Genomic DNA, 27,251 nt, shown 5'->3' with positions numbered 1-27,251 from the left:
GCAAATAAATTCATTAAAAATCCTACAATGTGATTTTCTGGATTTTTTTTCTCATTTTGTATGTCATAGTTGAAGTGTACATATGATGAAAATTACAGGCCTCTCTCATCTTTTTAAGTGGGAGAACTTGCACAATTGGTGGCTGACTAAATACTTTTTTCTGTTTTAAGAAGACTGGAATGTAAATTCTTACATTAGGGAATTATACTGTAGATTAAATTATTATCAGAAGCACAATGTTTAGTTACAGATCATATCAACATAATCAGAACCATAGATACACAGTCGTACGGTAAAGGACTGACTCAAGCAGCAGAGCATGCCATCAGAAATCTACAGATCCTACTGGGTAAATTCTTACATTAGATACTGTGTCAGAAGCACAATGTTTAGTAGCATACAGTAGATACACAGACACACACCACTATCAGAAATCTACAGATCCTAGGGAGATATGTACGTAGCTACGTGAGACACACACCACTAAGAACTCAATTCAGTCCGTAGCGCTAAGATCTGCTCTACATAGCGATAGAAATTTAAAGGCAATGTTCCTGTGTTAGTGGAGATGGCAGTAAACGCTGCCTGCATATGTCAGCTCAATTGGTATCTATCGCACTATAACGCTGAACGTCAGCGATAAGGATGTAATCGAGCCCTGTTGCTGGGATTCAATCAAACATGCTATGTCGACAAGCGGACAAGCGGCCCATTGCATTGACAATGCAGATTTTAAAGGAAATTTACCTGACCTTCGCGAAGCATGCTGCAAATGTCGGCTCAAGAGCTTATCACTTTTTGGGATAGGGGGCAGCATTTTCACTTTTGGATGAAGAGCGTGCCCAGAGTGAACTGCCTCCTACTCTGTAACAGATGCTAATATATGCATATTATTAGTATTGGATAGAAAACACTCTGAAGATTCTAAAACGGTTTGAATTATGTCTGTGAGTATAACATAACTCATATGGCAGGCGAAAACCTGAGAAAAATCCAACCAGGAAGTGGGACATCTGAGGTTTGGAGTTTTTCAAAGCTTGGCCTACCGAGTACACATTGACATATGGATGAGGTTGCACTTCCTAGGGCTTCCACTATGTCTTTAGAAACTGGTTTGAGGATTCTACTATAAAGGAGGGACTCATAAGACCTCTTTGAGTCAGTGGTCTGGCAGAGAGACTTGGTCTCATGACGTGCGCTCCCCTGACAGAGTTACTTTTAGCTCCAGTGCTTTTTCTGAAGAAGGAATTCTCCGGTAGGAACATTATTGATGTTTTATGTTAAAAACATCCTAACGATTGATTCCATACATAGTTTGACATGTTTCTAAAGGACTGTAATGGAACTTTTCACATTTTTGTCTGGATGAAGTGCCTGTGCCTCATGAAGATGGATTACTGGGCTGTACACGCTAACAACAAGTGGCTATTTGGACATAAATGATGGAACTTTATGGAACAAATCAGTCATTTATTGTCGAACTGGGATTCCTGGGAGTGCCTTCTGATGAAGATCATCAAATGTAAGTGAATTTTTATGGTGTTGTTTCTAACTTTGTTGATTCCAAAATGGCGGATATTCCTCTGGCTGTTTTGGGTTCTGAGCGCCGTTCTCAGATTATGCTTTTTCCGTAAAGTTTTTTTGAAATCTGACACAGCGGTTGCATTAAGGAGAAGTCTATCTTTAATTCTGTGAAAAACACTAGTATCTTTTATCAATGTTTATTATGAGTATTTCTGAAAAATCACCGGATGTTTTGGAATCAAAACATTACTGCACGTAAGGCGTCAATGTAAACTGAGATTTTTGAACATAAATATGCACATTATCGAACAAAACATACATGTATTGTGTAACATGATGTCATATGAGTGTCATCTGATGAAGATCATCAAAGGTTAGTGATTCATTTTATCTATATGTCTGCTTTTTGTGACTCCTATCTTTGGCTGGAAAAATGGCTGTGTGTTTTTTCGACTTGGCTGTGATCTAACATAATCATATGTTGTTCTTTATCTGTAAAGCATTTTTTAAATCGGACACGATGGGTAGATTAACAATATGTTTATCTTTTATTTGCTGTATTGGACTTGTTCATGTGTGAAAGTCACATATTACCAAAACATATTTTTTAATTTCGCACACTGCCTTTTCAGCGGAATGTTGTCGAGGTGTTCCGCTAGCGGAACCCCTGCGCTAGAAAGGTTAAAAAGTCAAGTGCAGTGTGTTTGTCGACAATGCGCCTTCGTTTGAATCACAACCTAAGAATCATGGTTGAGCTTTAGTTTCCATGCGGATGGTCTGAGTGGATTTGTCATTGTTTGTTTGTACGGTAGGGATGTTACAAGGATAACATGACAATTCTCCACTTCAGATCTTGAAAGGATATACACAAGTGTGTCATTCCAGAAGAGAAACTAAATGGTTTCTCCTTTGTTATGCAAGTCTCCATCACTGGGTAGAATATTTTCATTTTAATAACATATGAAAATGTAATACAAACTCTATATACCAGAGGACGGTGGCGGCCGTTGTTGATTGTGGGACAAAGTAGGCTATAGACAGGAAACGTGTGGTGCTCTGCTGTAACTCACAAAACTCAAATTTTTTAGGGAATGACTGACGTGGGGAATGACAAAAACAAATGCCTGAGAGGAAGGAAGTGTTTAAAATAGGATTTAGGAGAAGAGGCTGGCTCGTGACTAGGGTCTCCATGGTTGGAGGAAAAAAAGCCAGGAGATACAAAGGAGTAGAAAAAAGACAAAGACACTGGGGGAGGAAACAAGGGGCAGGGGAAGGAAACGAGATTTGAGGGCGGGATAGAGAGGTTCAGTAGTGTATGTGCATTTGTGCGTGCTTATCTTCGTGTGTGTGTGTGTGTGTGTGTGTGTGTGTGTGTGTGTGTGTGTGTGTGTGTGTGTGTGTGTGTGTGTGTGTGTGTGTGTGTGTGTGTGTGTGTGTGTGTGTGTGTGTGTGTGTGTGTGTGTGTGTGTGTGTGTGTGTGTGTGTGTGATGGCAGCTGGTAAAAGAGATCTCTAAAGTAACTGTCTCTTCAAACTGCAAACTGCTCAGATCAAAAACAAATACCCCCTTCACCCCACTTCTTTCCCCAAGTCCTATCGCACCCCTACTTACCACCCAATCAACCCTAAAACTCATAACAGAGCTCCATTTCCTCTGTTGTCCCCATCTCCATCCCTCTGTGAGCTGACAACAACAGAAGTCCACTTGGAAAGTGGGCACGAGGACAACCCTTAGCCCCGTTTGTTTATACCTGGTTCTAACATGAGTCCTTTGTCCTAATCTTGTCCACATTCTGATTGTGCCCACATTTTTAGACAGGTGTAGACAATTAAAAGACGCATTGTGATATGATTGTGATCAGATCTTCCTGACCAATTCTGGAGGTAGTCAGGCACACATTGTGGCTGGATATGTTACAAGTGTAGACAGATCGTCAGTGAAACCATTTAAATCGTTATTATCCGAATCATTGACAGGTGACGCCATTGACTTATGGCATCAACATATGTCTTGTAGATAAGAGGCAGAATCTACCTCACACTCAAAGCTGATTTGTGAAGGTGCTTGAGGCAAAAGGCAGTGTGCTGAGACTTTTTCCTGTTTCATCAATATACACTATATATACAAAAGCATGTGGACACCCCTTCAAATTAGTGGATTTGGCTATTTCAGCCACACCCGTTGCTGATAGGAGTATAAAATCGAGCACACAGCCATGCGATCTCCATAGACAAACAATGGCAGTAGAATGGCCTTACTGAAGAGCTCAGTAACTTTCAACATAGCACTGTCATAGGATGACAGTCACCTCCAACAAGTCACCTCATCAAATTTCTGCAATGCTAGAGCTTCCCCGCTCAACTATAAGTGATGTTATTGTGAAGTGGAAACATCTAGGAGCAACGATGGCTCTGCCGCAAAGTGGTAGGAGACACAAGCTCACAGAACGGAACCGCTGAGTGCTGAAATGCGTAGTGTCTAACAACCGTCTGTCCTCGGTTGCAACACTCACTTCCCAGTTCCAAATTGTTCTGGAAGTACAAGAACTGTTCGTCGGGAGTTTCATGACATGGGTTTCCATGGCAGAGCAGCCACAAAGCTCGCTGCTATTGGATGAATCATGCTTTACCATCTTGCAGTCCAACGGACTAATCTGGGTTTGGAAGATGCCAGGAGAACGCTACCTGCCCCAATGCATAGTGCCAACTTCAAAGTTTGGTGGAGGAGGAATAATGGTCTGGGGCTGTTTTTCATGGTTCGGGCTAGGCCCCTTAGTTCCAGTGAAGGGAAATCTTAACGCTACAGCATACAATGAATGACATTCTAGACGATTCTGTGCTTACAATTTTGTGGCAACAGTTTGGGGAAAGCCCTTTTCTGTTTCAGCATGACAATGCCCCCATGCACAAAGCGAGGTCCATACAGAGATGGTTTGTCGAGATCAGTGTGGAAGAACTTGACTGGCCTGCACAGAGCCCTAACCTCAACTACATCGAACACCGACTGCAAGGAAGGCCTAATCAGTCAGCATCAGTGCCCGACCTCACTATGCTCTTGTGGCTGAATGGACGTATGTCCCCGCAGCAATGTTCCAACATCTAGTGCCAATGATTTTGGAATTAGATGTTCCACATACTTTTCCACATGCCTTAAAATTAATAAATATTTTTTTGAATTAATATCTGTCCTAAACATAAAGGGAGGGACCAGGATATCTGATCACAACAGGGACACAGTGCATGGATAAGAGACACATTCTATTACCATGTGTAGCTGCAACGTTTACAATGTGGGCATCATAAGAATGTGGATAAGATCAGGATGAAGGACACATGTTAGTCCCAGATATAAAGGAGGCTCTTGATTGTTTCAGGGCTTATCTTGCTGTTTGACGTTTATTGGGATGAGTCCTGTCCTTGAGGCAGAACTGAGTATTTGTGTGTGCATATCTGCACGAGTGTGCACACATATGTGCGTGTTTGTGTGTGTGCATATTCAAGTGCTTGTGTTTGAAAAACAGATGGCAGCTGGTGGAGAAATACTCAATAGAAAAGGACTCAAGTAAAAGTGAAAGTTACCCAGTAAAATACTACTTCAGTAAAAGTCTAAAAGTATTTGGTTTAAAATATACTTATGTATCAAAGTATGTGTAGCCTTTCCTGCAGACAAATTACCAAATCACCCTCTAGTTTCCTTATTGGTCTAATGATAAATTATTTTTCATAATTTCTAAATTAATAAAACAATCTGAAAATCTGGTGTTTTTATATCAAACGGTTTTGTTATATTTTAGTCACCCGTGATTTATATAAAGTGTAATATTAGGATGAAACCTCAAAATTGAATACATTTCAACACTACTACATATGACATGGTACAAGTGTTAGCTGTAATGCTGACTGATGCTGTTACGCTGCTGTTTGCATAGTAACGTTACTCAGCTGAATGCTTGTTATTTGTAACATGTTAGCTAAAAAGACTGGTACTCAGGCTAGACAAATACCATCCATCATTTGTTTGCCCTAGAAAATACGCAATAGACTTCAGAACAGGCATGTTGTTTTAGCACTAGTAGCAAACAAAGCCCCCAAATGCTAGTTAGCTAGTGCTAACTAACTTAGCCCTTGATCATGGCTTCCAGTTCTGTTACAGTTAAGGCAGAATGCCGCTCGGGCCTGAGTTATTGAGAGCAAGTACAAACCCAAACGACATGTCTGTTCTCATAAAAGTAGTGAGCTACCTAACTTGCAAATCTGGGTTAGTTATCAATATGTTTGTCAGAGTTGAAATTCATTGGCTAGCTAGCATTATCAAGCAGGGGTCTTCTTAAATCAAAAATCAAATCAAACTTTATTTGTCACGTGCGCCGAATACAACAAGTGTAGACCTTACAAGAGATGCTTACTTTACAAGCCTTTAACCAACAGTGCAGCTCAAGAAGAGTTAGCAAATAAACTAAAGTAAAAAAATAATAAAAAGTAACACAATAACAAAACAATAACGAGGCTATACACAGTGGCAAGAAAAAGTATGTGAACCCCTTGGAATTATCTGAATTTCTGCATATATTGGTCATTAAATTTGATCTGATCTTCATCTAAGTCACAACAATAGACAAACACAGTCTGCATAAACGAACAACACACAAACAATTATATGTTTTCATGGCTTTATTGAACACACCATGTAAACATTCACAGTGTAGGGTGGAAAAGTATGTGAACCTTTGCATTTAATAACTTGTTGACCCTCCTTTGGCAGCAATAAACTCAACCAAATGTTTTCTGTAGTTACGGATCAGACCTTCACAGCGGTCAGGAGGAATTTTGGACCATTCTTCTTTACAAAACTGTTTCAGTTCAACAATATTCTTAAAATGTCTGGTGTGAACCGCTCTCGAGGTCATGCCACAGCATTTTAAATCAGGTTGAGGTCAGGACCCTGACTGGGCCACTCCAGAAGGCATGTTTTCTTCTGTTGAAGCCATTCTGTTGTTGATTTACTTCTGTGTTTTGGGTCGTTGTCCTGTTGCATCACCCAACTTTGGTTGAGCTTCAATTGGCAGACTTACATTCTCCTGCAAAATGTCTTGATAAACTTGGGAATTCATTTTTCTGTCGATGATAGCAAGCTGTCCAGAACCTGAGGCTGCAAAGCAGCCCCAAACCTCGATGCTCCCTCCACCATACTTTACAGTTCACAACTGTCTTGGTGTGTTTGGACCATGATAGATCGTTGGTGATGTGGACACCAAGGAACTTGAAACTCTCGACCCGCTCCACTTTATCCCGTTGATTTTAGTGGGGGCCTGTTTGGCCTGCCTTTTCTTGTTGTCCACGATCAGCTCCTTTGTCTTGCTCACATTGAGGGAGAGGTTGTTGTCCTGGCACCACGCTGCCAGTTCTCTGACCTCCTCCCTATAAGCTGTCTCATCATTGTCAGTGATCAGGCCTACCACGGTTGTGTTTTCAGCAAACTTAATGATGGTGTTGGAGTCATGTTCCGCCACGCAGTCGTGGGTGAACAGGGAGTACAGGAGGGGACTAAGTACACACCCCTGAGGGGCCCCAGTGATGAGGATCAGTGTGGCAGACGTGTTGTTGCCTACCCTTACCACCTGGGGGCATCCCGTCAGGAAGTCCACGATCCAGTTGCAGAGGGTGGTGTTTAGTCCCAAGGTCCTTAGCTTAGTGATGAGCTTTGTGGGCACTATGGTGTTGAAAGCTGAGCTGTAGTCAATGAATAGTATTCTCACATAAGTGTTCCTTTTGTCCAGGTGGAAAAGGGCAGTGTGGAGTGGGATTGAGATTGCTTCATCTGTGGATCTGTTGGGGTGGTATGCGAATTGGAGTGTGTCTAGGGTATCCAGGAGGATGCTGTTGATGTGAGCCATGACCAGCCTTACAAAGCACTTTAAGGCTACAGACGTGAATGCTACAGGGTAGTAATCATTTAGACAGCTTACCATTACTTTCTTGGGCACAGGGACTATGGTGGTCTGCTTGAAACATGTAGGTATTATATACTCAGTCAGGGAGAGTTTGAAAATGTAATTGAAGACACTTGCGAGTTAGTCAGTGCCTGGTTTTAAATAAGGTGAAATGTTATATAATATTGGCGGGGGGTAGACCACGTTAGGAAGAGGGTGAAAAAAGTAGATCCTAAGTAGAACCAAAGTCTGGGCACCCCTGCGCTAGATGGTTCAGCTGCAAAGTCAAAATTGGAATTGTAAAAATGGATGAAAACAAACATTTGCCTTTGGATCTTAATTGAAGGTGAGGCCATTAGGGTTAGCTATGTGGTTAAGGTTAGGATTAAGGTTAGGGTTAGGTTTAAAATGTGATTTTATTACTTTTTGGTTGTGCCAGCTAGTGACCACCCTGTAGAGCTGCCTCCATAACAAGATCCATGATGAAAAATAAGGGCTTTTGTCTTCAATAAGACAAAAGACCTGTTTATCACTGGTTCTAACATGCGTCCTTTGTCCCGATCAAATCAAAGTTTATTAGTCGTCTACACAGTTTGTAGATGTTATTGAAGGTGCAGCGAAATGCTTTTGATGACAAAGGACGCATGTTAGTCCCAGGTATTAACAAGGCTAAAGCGCTCTTTTTTCCAATTCAATTCAAGTCAATTTTGTTTGTTGTTGATCTCTGCACAACTAAGACAAGATGAGATAATATATACTTTATTGTGCATTGTTCTTTGCAGATCATGGACATAGTATACTTAACTAAGGACTAGAAGGGAATGGCCGCTCTTCCATTGATGTTTATTTTTGGGGTCTATTCGTACACACTGTACAGCAGCATACAGCCAGCAGCATACCACCCTGCATATCACTGCTGGCTTGCTTCTGAAGCTAAGCAGGGCTGGTACTGGTCAGTTTCTGGATGGGAGACAAGATACTGCTGGAAGTGGTGTTGGAGGGCCAGTAGGAGGCACTCTTTCCTCTGGTTTAAAAAAATCTCCCAATGCCCCAGGGCAGTGATTGGGGACACTGCCCTGTGTAGGGTGGTGTCTTTTGGATGGGACGTTAAACGGGTGTCCTGACTCTCTGAGGTCATTAAAGTTCCCATGGCACTTATCGTAGGGGTGTTAACCCCGGTGTCCTGGCTAAATTCCCAATCTGGCCCTCAAACCATCACAGTCATCTAATAATCCCCAGTTTACAATTGGCTCATTCATCCCTCCACTGTAACTATTCCCCAGGTTGTTGCTGCAAATGAGAACGTGTTCTCAGTCAACTTACCTGGTAAAATAAACTGTATGTCCAGGGACACAGGCTATCTTGTCACACTGTGGTGTAGTATGGGAGCTCAGATTGTAGTAGGTACTTGGATATGCATGTGTTTCTGCTCCAGCTAATGTTTTGTATTAGCAACACTTACCAAAGGTGAAGAACGTAGACATACAGATATGTAATACAATTCACAGCGAATGAAATTTCAGAGACATGATTTATTATTTCACCAGTTGGTTGTTTTATTTATCTTCAGCAATGACACCAAATGTATTTCTATTGTCTTTTTTGCTTGCTATCTTAGGAGTTGGGTTTGAATTGTAAACAGTGAAAATGATCAAATACATTTCATAAACTTCATAAACTCCTGACAAGCATTGTATGACCAGGAAAGGGTGGACCTTCCTCATTTTTAATAACAATACATGTCATCTTATAGCTTTGAGTCTCTCATATTTACATAGATACAGCCAGGTTCCAGCTCGACGCAAGTGAAACCTATTGTTTTCTTGTTTTTTCTTTGTTTTCTTAAAGAATTATATGTACATCCTTAACCCCTAGCTGCCTGCTGCCAGGGTACACAGTTAGAATGACTTGTTTAATTCATGTATCTCTTCTTGTTTATTTACTTAAACTGTAAATCAACCTTATAGCTGAATTTTGCAACATGACTCTTACAAATAAAGTGTATAATACAGAGATCAAGCCATTGTCTTTCCAATCAAAATTGAAACTTATCCCCCCAAAAAAGGAAAATAAACAATAACATATTGCACTTAAAGTCAGGACAGCGGTGGACCTATTTCATGGTTAGGGGGAAGGAGCGCTTTTAGCTGAGTGCAATGGGTGAAGCATCCGGCAAGGTATCTAAATAAATAGGCAAACCTTTGTACAGGTGAAGCACTTTTTTCTTTTTTATGTCTATGAAAAGAGCATCCTCCCAACAGTATTGCTCAGTATACCTATGGAGTGCAGGTTTGAACCTAAAACAATTTTAAAAAGAAAACCATTGTATGTGTAAAAACGAAAATGAAAAAACAAGCTTGGAAGCTTCATAGTCAAGTGCCTTAATGTCCTGAGAATGCTGCCTTGTTCAGTCCAGGTGGAGCTACAATGAATTGCTCATTTTTTTCGACAGTCTTTGGAGACAGGCAACAAGTCTTTTTTTCCCCCCAATATGTTTTCGAGTGAGTGGCACATTTCTGCTTTTCTGCAGTTTTGGTCCGTTCCATTGTTGATATTTGTATTTTCTCCATCTTTCTCTCTCTCTCTCTGTCTCTGTGTCTTTTACCGTATTCTTTAGATGAATGCGACCAGGTGGGACCCTGTGAGAGGGTGCTGAACAGAACAGATGCCGACTGTGCTTGAAAGAGGTGTGTACGCCGTGAATTGGAGAACATGACAACAGAAAAAAGCTAAAAAAAAAACGTATTTTCATTCAGACATTGATCCAGCAACCCAATTTCTCCTTTTTCTCGCAAGTCCATTTGAAAATGGTCATGAAAGCTTTGAGACATGGAAAAACTAGGACAAAACAAACCTCTGTGTCGTACCAACAGGCTCCAAAGGAGGAGGAGGAGGATAGGGGGTGTAAAAAAAAACACAGTACTGGACTGTCTTCATGTCTGCAGAGGTTTCAACCCTTTCTCCAGTACATCCGGAAGATAACTTAAATATGGACACACTAACATATGTCATTATGAACGACAGACAGTGATCAATGAGAGTGATCCGAGAAACCCTTGGACAAGCCCTCACATGACGGTGACCAGCTGTCCTGACTGGGCTCTCTATCCGCCCTCCATCAGCCTGTTGTCATCGTCGTTGTGTACACAACACCCCCCTCAGTGCCACGGCCTAGTTCGCCGTCTTTCTCACACCCAACTCATGACGGGACAGGATGAAGGCAGAAACAAAACAAAAAGGCGAACATGAAAAAAATCTACCTCCCCCTGCTTTCAAGTCTCTGCCTTCTCTCTTTCGTCGTCGTCTCTCACTTTCTATCTTGATCTCTGCGTGTTTACGACGATGAGGAGGTGGACGTGGTGCTGGCCTTCTTCTGGTTGACTAAGTCCATGTAGAGCTCTGAGCGGAGGAAACGAGGGTACGAGTCCTTCTCCATCAGGCCGTATATCCTGCGCTGGGCCAGGTCGAAGCAGGAACGCGTCACATTCTGAAGGTTGTCCTTAGTGTGCTCTCGAGTGTACGAGTCCAAGTTCACCTGAGAGAGGGAACCAGGGAGGGGGAAAAAGGAAGAGACAGAGTACCAGGTTAGTTTCAGTGCTACCAGAAACTGGTTCAAGCTGTTGGGGCTGATTTTTGACTTGAAGTTTCCACTCGGATCTCCAGGTTTGAAACAAAAAGGGAGAGGGGAAAAGTGAGGGAGTCTATTTGGTGCATGTCAGGTGGCCAAAGAAAGCCTGTTTGTCAGGCATGATCTCACATCCTCTCCAGCTCACTTGTTCCTTTGTGGGAGCACCTTCTGACAGGATTACACATTCATCAACCTAACATATTTAGTTTAGGGAACAATGGTGCGGGGGCCAGCCAAAATCCCTGCTTTTTCAATTTATAGCAGGAACAAGTTATTTTCTAGTTTCTGTTAGGAGCGGATTATACATTTCAGTCATGAGTGAGGTTGAGGTAAGCAAGTGGAGAGCTCGTTTAGGTATAAAAAGGGGACATTACAGTTGAAGGGTATTTTCCATCATCCCTTGTCTGTATGTGTATGGGGATTGCTGCTCACCTCTTTACAAGACTGGATGGCAATGTATTCAGCAAAGACTTTCTTGGCTTTGGACGCTATCTTGGATTGCGACTTAATCTTCTTGTAATCCTCGCACGCCAACCAGAATTCCAGATTCTCCTCGCTGAATTCTGTGCGCAGGAAAGCTCTGAACGCTGCCAGGCCATCTGAAGGGAAGAAGGCAGGAGGGAAGGAAACAGAGAGGTGTGGGTTAGTGGACGTGACTGGAGAGCCATGGCAACACAGCGTCATCTCTCTCAGCGAGGGAGACTACCTAAATAGCACAGTAGCCCAGTCCATTGAGTCACACTGTTAAAAAGGGGACTAAAGCCAACACCCTCCAAGACACTTCAGTCACCTCCCATAAACAACAACTATGCAGCATCACCTCCCTGACACTACACTCATACTTTTTCCTCTCGTCGACACCGCTCATTGGTATGTCTTTTTTCATCTTGTCTCTGTACAAAGGGGGGGGGTCAGTTTGGTCAGTTTGCTTGTCAACCTATTCCTGTTGCTTTGGCTACTGGGATGGTGTCGTTAATGACTTAAGGAAAAGACATTGGTAGAGTAAGAATAGCAGGAAGCCGAGTCCCACCCTGCCTGGTCGCCAGCACCTTTCTGTTGCTGATTACACTACAGGAGCAGAGAGAGACTTCACTACAGGTCAGCCAGAAGAAATATATAAAGAAAGTAAGAAAAAACATGAAAAAGCAGAAAAAGAGAGGAGGGCAAGTTGGGATCAAAGTCTTGTGCCGCTTGTCTCTCCTCAGTTAGGGATAAATGGTGTAGGCTTGTCTGAGCCCACGTCATCACTGAGAAACAATTGAATGGGGATTTGGAATCGCAGCCCGACAGCGCTCAGACCAAGGATATGAATTATGGAATCATACAAATATAGCAACACTACTCTGACGTCCTCTTTCTCTCAGCCGCCCAGCCCATCCATAATCTGTCCCCTCTCCCCCTACACTAATGCATGGCTCTATTCATCCACCGTGATTAGTGGGAGAGCTGCAGCAGAGTGCCTCCACAGACTGCCCATTCACAGCAAGGGAGCTACAACTCACACACTGAATTCACATTGCATAAGCAACAAGTATGAACATATTTCCTGCCCATACCACCCCCCCCCCCCCCAAAACACATGCGCATTGTTCCTTATTCATTGTTCCTTATTCACGCATTGTTCCTTATTCAATGCAATTGTTCCTCATGCTTCAGTTCAACTTAAACCAGATCCATATGGGAACATATGGCAATCAAACCCAGATGGGTATTAGTCATTTCCTTTTTCCCATTTGGTTTGATTGATCAAATGGACAGAGAGAATAAAGAAGGAAAAGAGTAAGAAGGAAAGTCAGACTTACATTTGTGGGCCAGCAGCTTGTCCAGAGATTCCCCCCATTTGAGTGCCTCCTCCGGGGTGGGCCTGCAAATGAAAACGGAGCGGTTCTTTAGCAAGCCCATCTCTGCCAGGTTTCTCATGGTGTGACCCATCCGAAGCCCTGTGCTCCCCTGTACTGCACTGAACTGGTAAGGAGCGTGGTCCTTTGGTTAGTACTCTGTGGAATTCTATTCCTTTCTTCTTCTTCTCGCTTTCCTTTTTTCCCTCTTTCACACTCGCTGGTGCTCTGGGGCTGTGTGTGAGCGAGCGTGTGTGAATGTGTATGAGTGTGTGTGCGTAAGTATGTCTAACTGGTTCCACTAGATGTCTCACCTTATACTCCCTCTCACTGCAGCTCAGGAGGCAGAGGAGGGGCGGGGACTAAACCAGCCAATGGAGATAGGGTTTGAGGCTGAGGGTCCACCCCCCAACTTTTCTGCCCTCCCCTTTACTCCTTCATTCTCTCTGCTCTCAGATAGAGGATATGCTTCCTCTCCTTCAGCACACCTGGCGGCCTTATTGACATGGCAACAGAGGAATAGGACCCAACCATGTGAATCCAATATAATAACACTATCTGCCCAGACATTTCCATTTTATACTTTATTTCCATTTCTATCAGTTAATGTTGCAACTGACTTTGTGAATGAATTAAATATCCTACTAAATAAATGTCTGCCTAACATACATGCACTATGTTCTTTTGAATATAACAATTAAATACGAAACAATGAAATTCCCAGTTCTGATGCATTGTTGCCAAACACCTCCCTCCCTCCCTCCCTCCGTGGACAAAACACGCCTGTCTCTCTACATCATTGCATAATATAATGCATGACTACATATTCTGACAAGTGGACCTCCTGCTCATTCCGTTACTGTTGCTGAGAGATATTGAATGCATTATGCAACACAATGCACGCTTGAATTGATTTGAAATAATATAGCAGTTGAGTAGATGCAGCTTGAGTTCAAGCACTCGTATTCTAAAGGCGCAATGGCAGCATGCAGACTATACATTAGACTTGTACATTAACCATTTATCTAGGACCAACCAGTTTTGCCAATCAAAACAGCCACATAGCTACAGTATAAATACAGTATAGACATACATGTAACCATGGATATTGATGTGGTCTGACTGGACCTGGATCTGTCTGTTAGCAGAGCTGACCCGTAACTGACCCATCAACATTTCACAACGTTGTAACTCAAAATCAACCGCAAAAACACGTGCATTAAAGATAATAGAGATACACCCCCTAAAACATTCTCGATTTAAATAGGTAGAAAAGGGAGCATAAATAAACTGTAGGACAAAGCTATAACATGTGCCTAACCTATAACAGCTATAACATCCGCCTAACCTATAACAGCTATAACATCCGCCTAACCTATAACAGCTATAACATCCGCCTTAGCTTACGGATCAACCAGGAATCGCTAAACACATCAAGACGTAATTAATCCAATATCCCTTTTCCTTCCTTCCTCCCTTCCTTCCTTCCTTAATTTCTGTCTTTCTCTCTGTGGATTTACAAGCGCTTCTTCATGCTGCCCACTCGTCTGTATGTCTGTCTGTCTGAGCCAAGGCATCACCAGCTGGGGTGAGATCCAAGAAGCGGCCATGTGGACATACACACACACACACACACACACACACACACACACACACACACACACACACACACACACACACACACACACACACACTGACAAACATACACACACATAGTCATACACAAAACACTCACTTTACTGACGACTTCAAGGATTTGTCGAATTTGCCGGGTGGGTTGCTTCCGGGAGACTCATTCCTCCTCCTCAGGAAAGCAAGTCGGTTCTTCATGTCTTTGGCCCTAAGAGATAGAGAAAGAAAGAAAGAAAGAAAGAGAAAGAAAGAAAGAAAGAAAGAAAGAAAGAAAGAAAGAGAAAGAAAGAAAGAAAGGATGGATGAGATAGAGAAGGAGAGACAGATGGGGAGAGACCAAGGGGGGAAAGAGAGACACAGAAAAGGGGGTTGAGTCTTCCAAGTCATGGGAAATAGTTCAACTTTAAAAACAAACTCCAGTGGTTCAAATCAGTTCCATATGCTCAAAACCAGAAAAGGGAAAAAGTGCCAGGGCTGTATACATTTCAGACTTCAGCAGGATATTCAAGTGTAGTAGAGTAGAGTAGTGTCCAGTGGAAGTGACAGTACGAAGACAGATACTATCTCTCCCTCTCCGTTGTCAATGTCTTCTTTCAATCTATCTCTCCTCTTGTTCTACCCCTGGCAGGTCCTTAGGCAGGGAGTGAGTGAATGTGGCAGTGAAGGAGGAGAGACTCACTCCTCATTCCTCCGCGCGATAACACCATTCTCCAGGTGCCTAGAGGGACCCTAAGAGAGGGAGCTAACCCAGGGCTGGGGCCCTTGGGATGGGACACGGGGCATAGCTACACCCTCTCTTCCTCCATCAACCAAAATATACCCACATTACCAATAACACAATGCAACACCCCTTCCCATCTCCTGGAGAGGGCATGCCAACCCAGTCCTCCATGCTATCCCAAATCCCTGGGTGGATGCTAGCGCCTCCCCCTGACCTCACATGCTTCCTCATTGGGACGCGACCCCACATGACTCCCATTTCCTGGTTGATTTCCACTGTGTATTAGCTATTAGCTAAAGCGCCGCTGTCCTAATCGCTGTCAGCTGGCCTAATGTCACCAAAAGCCCCAGTGAGACCACAGGACCCACAAAAGAACCCAGCGTTCCATTTTTGGAGTCTGAAAACACACACACACACACACACACACACACACACACACACACACACACACACACACACACACACACACACACACACACACACACACACACACACAGTAACATTTTATTTGATTTAATTTGACACAAACAGATACACACTAACACGCATACTGTACAAAAGCACACATGCACACACACACACACACATACAGTGTGAAAGGCCCTCTCCCAACACCTGATCATCAAACCCCTGCTTAGTTCCTGGTTCTTATCCACAGCCAGTCTTTGGAACTGAAAGAGCCCCAGTGTCTGTGCTTCAAGGTGGAGAGGCAAAGATGACATCAGTGGTCACTAGAGGGTGTAAAGGGCCTGGTTTGGATGGTGTTGCCAGGCCACCTCTGTGGGTTTTCCAGTCATATTATGATGGGGCGAAAAGCAGTAAACAGGAAGCAACCTGGGCAACTATGTAAGATGACTCCACCACCCATCATCAAGGGCAACCAGGAGCTGAGTAGTTCATTTCTTTCAAGGAGGAAAAAGGGGGGGACTAGGAGTAGATGAGGAACTAGGAGGAATACAAGAAGCCTCTTTCAAGATGTCTGTAAGAGAAGAGGGCAGGGAGAGGAACTTGCCAAACGTGTGAGTTCGAATCTAATTGATGACTAGTAAAACAACATGCCCTCAAGCTGGGGCTGGTTTGTCTCAGAGCCGAGAAAGAAGCCTCTGAAAGTGATTCTGAAGGCCACTGGATAGAGAGCTACAATGTCCTCTCTCCTCTCTTATCTCTTCAGCAGGATGGGAAAGTGAGGAAATATCAGTCGTCACCGTGATCCTCCAGACAGAGAGAGAAGAAATGATTGTACAAAGAAGAAAAAAGACGGCCCACAAAGAATTTGAACAATCGGCTTCTAACATCCTGTACTGATCAGCGTGGATATTTCAGGGCTATCTGCGTGACAGGCTGTGACCATTGGCGTCTATAAACACAATGTGATCTTTAACAAGGCACCATAAAGGGCTATAGGTGATGCATTGGGCTTGATTAGTATTCCACAGTAGGGTTGTATTAAACCATGCTCTATCCAGATGAGGAGCTAACGTTAGTGGAGTAAAATTGGGTTGTTGGTATGGTGAAAAACATTAAAAACATTACACTCAGGCACAGTTTTTCTCCCAACAACCCACATTCACCAGTCTGAAGTGATCATTACCCCAAGTAAAAAGCTGTTTTAGAAAGGCATAAAATCATCATAGAGAAGTGGAATCTACTTGATTGCTCTATTTTTAGCGTCCACGACCATAGTTTGGGTTTCAACTATGTGAGGTTAAAGCCGAATAGGGAAGCTATGCCAATGCATATGAGCAGAGGGACTCGTTTTTTACGAGCCCTGGAAAATATTTGCAAACCTAATGAAACAATTTATTATGCAGGTCTGGTTTCAATACAAGTGGAGTGAACTACGCTGGGCCCAGGCTGGGTGGAAATCTATGACAGGGCTGTGAACACTATGGTCAGAGGACTGGGAGAAGTTGCTGAATATACAACTCAACACTTCCACCTTCTGGTTGGTTCATGATACTACAGGGATATGGTTCTCCATTCCCAACAATTGAACGTCGTAGATGAATGTCTACTAAGGTTGAATTGCTTGGTATAAAAAGATGGTAACAAAGAGTAAATAAATAAAATACGCTATGGTAATGAAAACTGCAGGTAAATGCCATTATGCTTAGCAGACCATCCAACAACCCACACTAAATCAAATCAAATCTGTTGTTCTGCCCCTGAACAGGCAGTTAACCCACTGTTACTAGGCCGTCATTGAAAATAAGAATATGTTCTTAACTGACTTGCCTAGTTAAATAAAGGTAAAATAAAAAACACAAATAATAAACCATCTCAATGTTTCAGTAGTTGATTACCCTACTTCTTTGTGTTTTTTTTATTGTCACATATACCAGATAGGTGCAGTGAAATGTGTTGTTTTACAGGTTCAGCCATAGTAGCATGGCACCCCTGGAGCAAATTAGGGTTAAGTCCCTTACTAAAGGGCACTTCGTCATTGCTCGGGTATTTAAACCAGCAAACTTTCGGGTTACTGGCCAAATTCTCTAACCGTTAGGCTACCTGCCTAATGATGTTTTGTGCCGTGGGTCTATAAGTGTAATTGAGAGCCAAGGACATGTAAGGCAGCTGAAACGCGTCTCAGGCCGAGGCAGTGATAAGGAGGTTACTACGCACATGACAGCTCTCCGGCCACGGCCATCCATCACGTTGCTGCTGTGATTATTAGCTCATACACTGGGCCTGCGCGGCCGTGGGTTACAGTAGAGGCCAGTCTAGGAGCTCAAACTCAGCAGGGTAAAGACACCACACACACACACACACACCCATACAAAAAGCCACAAAGGGCAGGCAGGGGACACATTCCACACGGCTCTGCTACCCAGGCTACCCCGAGTGAAAAAAACAACCTGCTGGGAGAACAAATGGTACTACCGAGAGGCGAAGGTGCAAGATTAGAGGGGACCGATGGAAGGTGAGAAGGGACAGAGTGAGAGAGTGAAAAGATCAAGACAAAATACCTGGACGAGATCTTGTCGCCTAATAAGTGTGTCGCAGTATGACATCTTCCTATTCACCTGGCACTGTGCCCTTAACAACATCTGTATTGTCTTAATATGTTTTCCTCACTCTAACCATCGACCCCTCTCCCACTCCTCATACCCTGGCCGGCTAGCTAATTGCCCAGCCACCAGGAGCAGCAATGTGATTCTGTTCGTCTCTTCATTAAACATAGCCCTAAACCTGACAGGCTAATCTTATATTAGGATAGCCACATCCCTCTCTGGGAGATTAACAAATTAGGATGCACTCTGATTCCATTCATCGCACCCGCTATCAGAAAATACTTCTATCACCTGTCACACTCCCTATCTGCCGGGCTGGTGGTGTGTGTGTGTGCGCATGTCTGTGTGTAGAGGGGGCTGGAGGGTCTTTAGCACCATGATTATCTCAGGTCTCTCCATGTTATTCCCACTTCTCCTGGCTCACATTACCGACAGTAATACCCTCTCTCCAGGCTATTCCTGGTAGTGTGAAACTGGGCCGTGCTCCCAGGGATATCTAGCTAGCTAAGTACTCAGAACTCAAGGGGAGAACTGGGTAGCTGGGGAGATGCAGGTAGACACACTGCAGCTGTATAGTAGATGTACTAAAGTGTGGCTGACTGACTGACAGCCACGGGTGCTGGGGGGGGGGGGCATGTCAACACCAACGTTAAATTACATAGAGAGACAAATAACATTATTGACATTCTAGAAATGTGTTACACCAAAGTAATTACATAGTATAGTATTATATTAAAGAATTATACGTTGAGGTATTACACAGATATAAATGTATAGGAGTATAGGAGCAAGAAAAGATAGAAAATGCTCTTACTGAATAGTCCCACTATAGAATCAGAGAAAACGCATGCCTGTCATCACTCAATGTTTGGGGCATGAAGTCTTGCTCTGAACTACTAGATGTTTCAACCATGTCAGTTAATCAGGCTTGTTAAAACACATCTGCTGTTGCTTCCACATCCCACCTTTCTGTTCTACCCAGTGGCTCTGTTTCCCTTGTGTGTACTGGATCCCGTCTCCACACCTCCAGGCAGCGCCCAACCATTACAGTCAGGATAGAGGGTAGAAGGTTAGGGGGTAGTCCCAGACCCCAAGGTGAACGACTCTAGGGTTGTTTTTGCCCCGTCCGCCACTCTGGCTGTTTGCAGTAGGTTATGTGCCTGGCCCGGCACCGTATACACACATACCTCCCGTGTGTGTGTGTGTGTGTGTGTGTGTGTGTGTGTGTGTGTGTGTGTGTGTGTGTGTGTGTGTGTGTGTGTGTGTGTGTGTGTGTGTGTGTGTGTGTGTGTGTGTGTGTGTGTGTGTGTGTGTGTGTGTGTGTGTGTGTGTGCATGCATACATGCGTGCGTGTGTATGTCTGCATAACACAGTGTAGCTGCACATGTCCCTGTTATTCCCCACTATGGAGACAACATCATTCTCATTGAGCAAGAGACAGTAGGGTCCTCCCATTATTTTCCCACAGACTAAATAGGACAGCCTGATCTCATAGACTAGACATAACATAGTAAATGTAAATATGGGACACTGAAATTAGTAGGATATGTTACGTTTGGAATGGTTACATAGGACAGATGGTTACTTGATGGGAAAATCAAAGTAGGGTGGTATAATGCAAACATCTAGAAACCTAAAAGTTGCGAGTTCGAATCTCATCACGGACAACTTTAGCATTTTAGCTAATTAACAACTTTTCAACTACTTACTACTTTTTAGCAACTTTGCAACTACTTAGCATGTTAGCTAACCCTTCCCCTAATTTTAACCCTTTTAGCTAACACTTCCTCTAATCCTAACCTTAACCCTTTAAACTAACTCCTAAACTTAACCCTAACCCCTAGCCTAGCTAACGTTAGCCAGAAAGCTAATGTTAGCCACCTAGCTAGAATTCGTAACATATCATAAGTTTTGCAAAGTCGTAACATATAATATGATTTGCAAATTTGCAACATATTGTACGTTTTTCAAATTCGGAACATACAATATTCAAATTTGAATTTGCAACATATCATACCATATGAAACGTAACATACAGTATCATACTAATTGGAGTGTCTCGGATTTAAGTACAGAATATTATGAAAGGCTCTGAGACCAGGTTGAATAGGAATGTGGGTTTCCAGAGTAATTCCATGGGATCGGGGTGGGCTATGTTTAAAAACAGAGCAGGCAAACACACTGAGACATAAATCTGTACTTTTCAGGAGCGCCTGAATCTGAATTCCAATACAGTAGTACATTATTTTCTAACCAAGGAAAATGCTGAAAATAGGAATTGTCCTACAATGTTCAGTACATATAAATCAACACCAAACTAAGCCATCTAACTCATTTAAATGCCCATTCTCAACATTACTCACCTTACCAACCACAGAGACCACTTAAGAAATCCAGGCCGATTATTAAAAGACAAGGCCAATCTCTAGATACAAGTGTCCTCAAAATAGATTTAACCACACGTGAGACCTCTCACCCAGCAGCTGGCAAATGAGATTCAGGAGAGAGGTCAGCTAGCCTCCTAACAGCTTTTGAGTAGTATCCCTCAGAGCCTAAAACGTCACCTTCCTTCCCTCTCTCCCTCCTTCCCTCTCTCTCTCTCTCTCCCTCCTTCCCTCTCTCCCTCTCTCTCTCTCTCCCTCCCTCCTTCCCTCTCTCTCCTTCCTTCCTTCCCTCTCTCTCTCTCTCCCTCCTTCCCTCTCCCTATTTATTCTAAAAGCAGCAGAGAGCACACACACACAGAGTATAACACCCATGGGTTCTAACTTACCTTTCCAGGTACTTCTCTGAAAAGTCGACCATAGCGGGGAACATTGGCTCAAGTCTTTAGGGTCCTGCGTGTAGTCCTGTGTGTATAGGTCCTATATGTGTAGTGTATGTGTGTGTGTATGTGTGTGTATGTGCTCAGGGCAAGGGTAATTCAGTTGTCACATTCCTCTAACCCGGGAGAGGCTCCTCTGTGGCTTTATATAGTCTGGGAGCCAGGAGAGGCGGGCCCAGGGCTCACCCAATCACAAGGCTCTATTCTGAGAGGATGGAGCTGCATTGTCTGAGCCTGGGTAATCTTGGTTAACCCAGAACTAAAGTCTCACGTAATTGGTCAGATGATGTAGTCTGTCAATGAGAGATTAGAGCCCGGACTGGATTTGATGGGGTAGTAAATGCTTTAATTTTACAACTACACTCCTCTATATATTTATTTGGACAGTGAAGCTAAAAAAAAATGTACTGTTCTCTATACTCCAGCCTTTGGGATTTTAGAACAAATATTTTATATGAGGCAGCAGTACAGAATGTCACATTTCATTTTCATACATATCTGTTTTACCATTTGGAAATGATTGCATTTTATGTATCTAGTCCACCAATATGAAGGTGTCATAAATATTTGGAAAAATCACTTAGACACTCTTAGGAGTAAAGGAACCTCGAGGAACATTTTGGGGTTCAAAAGATTGCCCCTGTGGTCAAATAGGTTCCTCGATGAATCCCTCTGAAAAGATTATTAGAAGAACCCCTGTGCCATGATGCCTATCTTTTCATAAAAGCACCACAGATTAATCCTTATACGCTGATACTGTACTGCCAGTGTAAAGGTTAAAACAGTAACCTTTTTGTGATGGGTTTGAAATTTGAGCCTTTTTAACAACATATTGTAGCAGCGGCAGCCTATCAGAAGATTAGAGGTGGGGCTTATTGGAGATGTGGCTGTCAGATAATTATTTTTGGCCACTTGTGAGAGTAAATGTCATTCCTGTTCATGATATGAAGTTTGTACACTACAAATACACATTTTCCTTGAATATTTATGCATATTACATATAATATTAACATTCCTGATTACGTAAACTGGTAGCTATTCCCAATATTGGCATTTGCAAAGGCTATTGAGGAAGTTATACACCTCTGTCAGCCTCATCGAAGCTACAAAACTGTCAGTGTTCAGCCTTAACATGTGAAAACAGTGCAACAGAACAGACTAACAGGAATTACATTTACTCGCACAGGTGGCCTAAAATGATGCCACACACCTCCTAAGCCATGCCAACCCACCCTGGCTCTTTTCAAAACAAACAGCCCAACTAAGTGACCCAATGCCTGCAACCCAGCAGTTGGGTCATTCAAACAACCAAGCAGTTTTAAGAGTGTAGGCTAGGTTGGAGATACTGCAGCTCGCTAGCGACCTAAGCCAAAGACTAATAATGAACATCATAAACAAACGTCATTACCATCACAATACATTATTCGGAATTTAAAAACGGAAGGCTACAGTCATATAATGGAATTGGCTTGAACACCAATGTTACAGTGCCTTGCGAAAGTATTCGGCCCCCTTGAACTTTGCGACCTTTTGCCACATTTCAGGCTTCAAACATAAAGATATAAAACTGTATTTTTTTGTGAAGAATCAACAACAAGTGGGACACAATCATGAAGTGGAACGACATTTATTAGATATTTCACACTTATTTAACAAATCAAAAACTGAAAAATTGGGCGTGCAAAATTATTCAGCCCCCTTAAGTTAATACTTTGTAGCGCCACCTTTTGCTGCGATTACAGCTGTAAGTCGCTTGGGGTATGTCTCTATCAGTTTTGCACATCGAGAGACTGAAATTTTTTCCCATTCCTCCTTGCAAAACAGCTCGAGCTCAGTGAGGTTGGATGGAGAGCATTTGTGAACAGCAGTTTTCAGTTCTTTCCACAGATTCTCGATTGGATTCAGGTCTGGACTTTGACTTGGCCATTCTAACACCTGGATATGTTTATTTTTGAACCATTCCATTGTAGATTTTGCTTTATGTTTTGGATCATTATCTTGTTGGAAGACAAATCTCCGTCCCAGTCTCAGGTCTTTTGCAGACTCCATCAGGTTTTCTTCCAGAATAGTCCTGTATTTGGCTCCATCCATCTTCCCATCAATTTTAACCATCTTCCCTGTCCCTGCTGGAGAAAAGCAGGCCCAAACCATGATGCTGCCACCACCATGTTTGGCAGTGGGGATGGTGTGTTCAGCTGTGTTGCTTTTACGCCAAACATAACGTTTTGCATTGTTGCCAAAAAGTTCAATTTTGGTTTCATCTGACCAGAGCACCTTCTTCCACATGTTTGGTGTGTCTCCCAGGTGGCTTGTGGCAAACTTTAAATGACACTTTTTATGGATATCTTTAAGAAATGGCTTTCTTCTTGCCACTCTTCCATAAAGGCCAGATTTGTGCAATATACGACTGATTGTTGTCCTATGGACAGAGTCTCCCAGCTCAGCTGTAGATCTCTGCAGTTCATCCAGAGTGATCATGGGCCTCTTGGCTGCATCTCTGATCAGTTTTCTCCTTGTATGAGCTGAAAGTTTAGAGGGACGGCCAGGTCTTGGTAGATTTGCAGTGGTCTGATACTCCTTCCATTTCAATATTATCGCTTGCACAGTGCTCCTTGGGATGTTTAAAGCTTGGGAAATCTTTTTGTATCCAAATCCGGCTTTAAACTTCTTCACAACAGTATCTCGGATCTGCCTGGTGTGTTCCTTGTTCTTCATGATGCTCTCTGCGCTTTTAACGGACCTCTGAGACTATCACAGTGCAGGTGCATTTATACGGAGACTTGATTACACACAGGTGGATTGTATTTATCATCATTAGTCATTTAGGTCAACATTGGATCATTCAGAGATCCTCACTGAACTTCTGGAGAGAGTTTGCTGCACTGAAAGTAAAGGGGCTGAATAATTTTGCACGCCCAATTTTTCAGTTTTTGATTTGTTAAAAAAGTTTGAAATATCCAATAAATGTCGTTCCACTTCATGATTGTGTCCCACTTGTTGTTGATTCTTCACAAAAAAATACAGTTTTATATCTTTATGTTTGATGCCTGAAATGTGGCAAAAGGTCGCAAAGTTCAAGGGGGCCGAATACTTTCACAAGGCACTGTATATATTATTCGACATTGGTATTAAAATTGCACCAACATAGGAATGGGTCAAAGTTACTAGCCACATATTCTCCTCTTCTTCTGTCTGGTAGGGCAACAAATCCAACAGTGAAATAAATTGAAATTGCTATGCACGCGGAGTCCCTTTTGTTGTAAATAAGAATAGAATATGATTCTAAACACTTCTACATTAATGTGGATGCTACCATGATTGTAGATAATCCTGAATGAATTGTGAACAATGATGTGTGAGAAAGTTACAGATTCACAAAGATCATGGGGGTATGATATTTATGCATCTGTAAATCTTGCAATAAAAGTGACTCCAAAATGACACAATACATTATTTACCATTCATTTCTATTGGGCACAAAATAATCCTAAACACAACCATAACAAACTGCAAATGCATCCAACAAGTTTGTAGTGGCACAGGCTTGATGTCATCTTTGACTGCTAGGAATATGGGACTGAATACTAGACTTTTTAGTAAATATAATACACTATAAGTGAATTTGTCCAAATACTAGATACATAAAGTACTTTCATTTCTAAACGGTAAAACAGATATGAAAATATCCTCCAATAAAAAGGTGACATTCTGTACTGTCGCCTTCATATAAAACATTTGATCTCAAATCCAAAATGCTGGAGTATAGAGCCAAATGTAACGGTTTAGAGTCCCTGTCCAAATAAATACATAGGGGAGTGTGTAACAAATCGCAACCTTACTTACAAGCCCTTAACCAACAATTCAGTTCAAGAAATAGAGTTAAGAAAATATTTACTAAATAAAGTATTAAAAAATAAAATAAAAAGTAACACAATAAAATAACAATAACGAGGTTATATACAGGGGGTACCGGTACCGAGTCAATGTGTTTGTCGAGGTCATTTGTACATGTAGGTAGGAGTAAAGTGACTATGCATAGATAGTAAACAGCGAGGAGCAGCAATCTATGTAAATAGTCCGGGTGGCCATTTGATTATAAATTACTGTTACTAGCTACTACTGTTACATCTACACCTGTTATTACCTCTGCAACAACAAGTAGTGAACCCTAAAACTAGACAATTACAACTGCTGCAATAACTTCTATTGACCTAACCTTGTAGAGCTATGACTACTACTTCAGCTATATGACAACTATAATCACTATCACAACTAGTAGAAAATCCCAAATACATTCACCACATTTCATCTTTCCTGTCATGTAGCAAAACAACAGGTGGATATTATTCTAGCACGTCTGGGGTAATGTTATCCTTTCGTCTGGGGTGTGTGTGTGTGTGTGTGTGTGTGTGCATGCGTGCGTGCGTGCTGCATATGTGTGCCTGGCTACAGTACGTGCATGTTGGTATGTGTCTGTGTGTGTGTGTGAGTTTCCCGCCCGGATGTCTGTCAGTGCTGGGGGAGATACAGTAGGTGTGTCGGGATCGTTGCCTTGGGGAAGCTCTAACATCTGGCCCCTGTAGCACAGGTGACAATGAACAATGGGAGGGGATCAGAGCGGATATGGACTGCCCAGGGAAGCAGCTGTGCTACATGCAGACAAGCATGGGTAGGGATAGGAGGAGAGGGAGGGAGGCCAGTCTAGTAGCTTGTCTGGATAAAGGGATACAACTTATCTTTCCTCTTACAAACTCCACCTGGAATTCAATCAAATCTGCACTGCAGACACCTGCCAGAAGCTCCGAAACTCTGCACCAACATTGACAACATTTCGACAACAGTTCGGCTGCAATAGACTCTCGCTATAGGCTACCTGAAAACCAGGTGGCACTATTTTGTTGCTAAGAATTTTCCTGCACAGAAATGCAAACTTGTAGTGTATTTATTCAAGGTTTAAAAAGGCTTCTAAAATGTGTAATTTCCACTTTAAAATGTCAGACTTGATTTGCCCTAACAAAAATTGGATCAATCCCAACAAAAAAAGTTAACTAATTATAATCCAAATAATAATTCACAATTCCTGTTGTTGCAGGATTATTTTCCTGTTGTAGCAAACTGGCTCAAATGATGAATCTACATCTGTAAGCCAAAATAGCTTGCTCTCTATGACCGGTTAGCTCAGACTCTCAACATTATCATTGTGAAGCCAGTTAGCGCATCAGGCTCAATGGAATCAGGCTTCACAGAGGGGGTATGAAGTAGATTGACTCAATGACCAGTAGAACACTGCTCTCTTTCATTGGGGCTTAACAGGGTCCCCCCCAGGGCGCTGTCCTGTCCTGACCTATCGGGGTTTCTGGGTGGGGGGGGGTTGGGATGGGCACAGTTTGGTTTGAGTAATGACTAGAAAATCACTTTAAGTAGCTGTCCTCATAAATATTAATTGCAAAATGTGAGTAATGACAGCATATTGGGGTTTAAGGTGTACTACTGACCAGCATTCTCGATCAACTGGCACCAGCTACACAACCACCTCAAACCAAACAGCAGTTTTGTAAGGCTATGCCACAGCCACCAGTTAGCCCTGATCCAGGATCATTCAATTAATACGTAGGCAATTAGCAGTTCAACCTTAATACCCATTATAGTATTGGATAGCAGATTATTAAATACCAGTAAACATTGTCGCAATTCTTTTCCTTTCCACAAGGAGCTATTGGTTTAATCCTATTCAGGTCAGGCCAATTTCTGACCGTGAGATACGAACGCACAACTCAAACATGTCCAGTAACATCAATGCACCATTTTTGCAAAACAACCAGTTGCATTCGCATTAAGCCCATATTGCATTATTTTCTCATATGTTGCTTTCCTCCCTACGAACGTAAGTGTAGACGTGTGTTAAACGTAGGGCTTTAGGCCACAGGAATGTGTCTACATCTTCATATCCTGGCCTCCTACATATGTATGGGGGGCCTCGGAGAAGACTGAAGGGTGCATAGTGTACAGACATTGGACTAGTAGGAGGTAATGTAAGATCACTACTAGCAGATAAAGTCTGGGAAGGTTCAAGACACGCACAGAGGCCCAGAGGGATGGGTGAGAGGTATTCACCAAGGAAGAGGGGGAGGAATGAAAGAAAGAGAC

The 27,251-nt window shown here is 42.6% G+C and overlaps 1 protein-coding gene across 5 annotated transcripts in view; it reads right to left on the bottom strand.

Moving 5' to 3' along the window:
• Positions 1–8,984: 8,984 nt before the first annotated feature.
• LOC139387870 (regulator of G-protein signaling 3-like) overlaps positions 8,985–27,251 on the bottom strand; it is a 239,518-nt gene continuing 221,251 nt past the window's right edge. For 4 of the 5 annotated variants that reach the window (XM_071134175.1, XM_071134177.1, XM_071134178.1 and 1 more), the window contains 4 exons: positions 14,655–14,759; positions 12,884–12,945; positions 11,514–11,680; positions 8,985–10,988 (listed from right to left, as the gene is read on the bottom strand). In XM_071134175.1, the coding sequence (XP_070990276.1) occupies positions 10,788–10,988; positions 11,514–11,680; positions 12,884–12,945; positions 14,655–14,759 (535 nt within the window). In that variant the 3' untranslated portion in view covers positions 8,985–10,787. Of the gene's footprint in view, positions 10,989–11,513; positions 11,681–12,883; positions 12,946–14,654; positions 14,760–21,053; positions 21,255–27,251 lie in introns of those variants that run through there. The other variant, XM_071134179.1, reaches the window with a different exon arrangement.

This window comes from Oncorhynchus clarkii, chromosome 29 (assembly GCF_045791955.1).
Source record: "Oncorhynchus clarkii lewisi isolate Uvic-CL-2024 chromosome 29, UVic_Ocla_1.0, whole genome shotgun sequence".
Taxonomy (NCBI): domain Eukaryota; kingdom Metazoa; phylum Chordata; class Actinopteri; order Salmoniformes; family Salmonidae; genus Oncorhynchus; species Oncorhynchus clarkii.
The sequence above is the reverse complement of the archived record's forward strand: the minus strand, read 5'-3'. Positions and strand labels throughout refer to the sequence as shown.